A 3,022-nucleotide genomic window follows, 5' to 3' on the forward strand; every position below is an offset into this window, starting at 1 on the left:
TTATTACCAATGAAAAATTGTTCAATACTATTATAAATTTTAACGTCTATGCTGATATAAAATAAAAACTGCATTATCAGTAAACCTTAACCATACATCCATTAAATCCACTTCACTTTACCCAACCCTAACTGAAAACTTACTTTCGAGCCAGCCGATATTAATGGACAAAATAGTTTTTAAAAATTTGAAATAAATAAATATTTTTTCTAAATATTTTCAGTAATTATAATATATGTTGCAAATTTTTTTCATCAGATGGTTGTTAATTTTTAATTCTCTCTTTACTCTCCAGCTTTCATTTGATATGCCTGGCAGGCCTCTAATGAAAACGCACACACGCTCATTTGCTTGCCTTCAATGTTTTATTTGCCTATTTTTATTATTATTTTTTATTTATCTGTTTGTTTATTTGTTTAATTTTTTGTCGGTTTCAATGTTTATTAGTCTGTTTTTTGATGCCAGTCTTAGTAATTGTTGCCATCTGATCGGTTTAGTAAAAATGTTTACCACTCGCCGGCTACTTATATTAAAATCGTTATTACTATTACCAACATTGCAGTTATTATTTACGATAATTTTAACTTGAATCAAAGTAAGTGTTTTGAAAATCTAATATGCGCAATTTTTCGTTAACAACTAGTTTATAAACGTACTGTAAAATGATGAATCAAAAACTATAGCCAACAAACATTTTGGTTAAGTTTCCACACATACTCTCTTGGTTAACTCTCTGACTTAGGCTACAAGTTTTATTATTATTTTTATTAATTTTATAGTTTCCATTTGTATTAATTATTCCGCATTGCTGCTAAAAATACTTCATTAATTTGCCACCAATATCTTTTGCGCTTCATACCTCAAACAATGCAATGTTTTTGTAAGTGGCATTTTTACCCGAACATCTTTTGACAAACGTTTTCGTGTTTCTAATTTTTTTTTTTTTATAATTTAACGATACAAACAAAGTGTACATGAAGTTTTTATAAATTTTTTTTAGTTTTGTTGACTTGGGTGACGGCATGTTTTATCTTGAAACGGCAGGATGCCATGTTCTCGCGCTAAACGTTTTTCCAACAATGGGCGATTAACCCTATCCGCCCAGTCAAAAATACATGAACCCATAAATAATGATTGTTTTCTGAAGTCCGTACGTATTCATTCTCAATTTGGTAGCAACAATCTGTTGGTATTTTCCATTTAGGTCTATTTACAAACAAAATGCTTCTTGGGTTTTAGATCTGTAACGTTGCAAATACAGACGTATTTAACAACCACTTGAAAAAAATGAATAACTACCGGTCAAATTATCACTAGAATTTCTATTAGCAATAGGATTTAAAGGTTAAAAAAGGGTACTCTCTTTTTTGCTCTTGCTTCAGAGGTTTCAATGACAAACACACACACAACGTATATGAATACACGTGAAAACCACGCATCATACACATTGCATGTGATAGGCGGGGATTTTTTTGTATTCGAACCCAGTCACTGCAGCAACAAGACCAGGCGCCATTAACCCTTGAGCCATCACGCCTCCCTACTGATACTAATAACACTGATAATTTTTTATTAGCAGTAGCAGTAACAATGTATATAACAACAACAACAACAACAACAATAAAGAAAACATAATAAAAAACATTTTAAAGTTTTACAAAACTGTCATCGTGGGGTACAAAAAAATTGCAATCGTCGCGTTGTCAAAGATGAGGTGATAGTCGATGATCAATTGCACGTGACAACACGAATTGAAATTTTCCTAAAAACCTCTTGTCTTGTTTTATTTTCTGGGAAAATTGTGGCAAACATACAAACAAACGTGCATAATTCTAGATAAAAAAAAACAAATACAACACACTCACACACACACAAATATGTATGTGTATACGTACGTACGTACGTATGTATATATTTATGTATGTATGTATGTACGGTCCCATATTTATCATGGAATTATGCTTTGTCCGCCTAGTGATGCATCAAAAGAAACAAAGGAAACATTGATTGCTGTCATGGTTACCGACTATTGTTATTGATGACATTGCATTTGTTAAGCTTTTTATCAGGCCGGTTATCGTTGATGTCATTGTTGTGTTGCTAACATTATTAAAGTTGTTAATGTTGTTGTTTCTGTTGTTGATGTTATTGTTGTTGGTGGTGATGTTTTTGAAATTGTTAACGTCATTAACATTGATAATTGAATTTGAAGTTTTTCTTTTACTTTAAACATTGTTTCGAAACATTTCAGCGGTTGTCATTTTTCAGACGTTAATATATTACGGTTGTATTTCATGGGCGGTGCGTAATTATCATTGCCGTTTATTAAGCCATCAACTTCGTAGTTGCAGCCCTTCCTATCTTTTATGAAGATGTTCATTATTAATGAGACGATACATCATGTGCACAATAAATTTTCCATCCTAACCACAGCCGCAATTAATCAGCTTTAAACTAAGAAATATATTTATATACATTTTGGCACATGCAGACAACCATACATACATACGGTCAGGACAGCCATTGGCTTCCGTCTGGGGTTGGCCGTTCAGAGTCGATACACATGCAGGTGCGGCGCGGAGGCGGATGAACTTGGCCATCATGGTCTTGTTTGTCGTTTGGGCGGAGGTCGCCAGCAGCGACATTCAGCCATAAACGATTTTGTGTGCCGACTTTTCTCCAAGGCCTCAATTCCGGTTTTAAAGGAACCGTCGGGCATTGCGGCGCACGACGGTAAGCGCCCTGACGGGTGTACCTTGATCCCTTGGAGAGCCGGCAGGTGCTTGGCGTGGGACGTTACCGTTCCGGGCACCTTTGCTGAGCGCTACGTGCAGCTTACTAGCAAAGAAAGCGGTTTGGCTGCAACCAGGGCATCTGACGAGAAGATCAAAAAGTACGACGGAGCTCTCCCCTCGATGGAGTTTTTACCGATTTGTATCGAGGTCCTCGGCCCCATGGACCGTATCACCTCCGGGTTTTTCAATCGGATTTGTAAAAATATCAGTATTAGGTCAGGCGATAG

At 35.6% G+C, this 3,022-nt stretch overlaps 1 protein-coding gene across 1 annotated transcript; it reads right to left on the minus strand.

Moving 5' to 3' along the window:
* Positions 1 to 2,257: 2,257 nt before the first annotated feature.
* Positions 2,258 to 2,956, minus strand: HELRODRAFT_184264 (hypothetical protein; the record flags this gene model as incomplete). The annotated part of the gene is made up of 3 exons (XM_009019815.1): positions 2,258 to 2,361; positions 2,674 to 2,782; positions 2,840 to 2,956. 3 exons carry the CDS (start codon positions 2,954 to 2,956, stop codon positions 2,258 to 2,260), a joined length of 330 nt encoding a protein of 109 aa, XP_009018063.1.
* Positions 2,957 to 3,022: the final 66 nt, after the last annotated feature.

The sequence above is a fragment of the Helobdella robusta genome (assembly GCF_000326865.2).
Source record: "Helobdella robusta unplaced genomic scaffold HELROscaffold_253, whole genome shotgun sequence".
Taxonomy (NCBI): Eukaryota; Metazoa; Annelida; class Clitellata; order Rhynchobdellida; family Glossiphoniidae; genus Helobdella; species Helobdella robusta.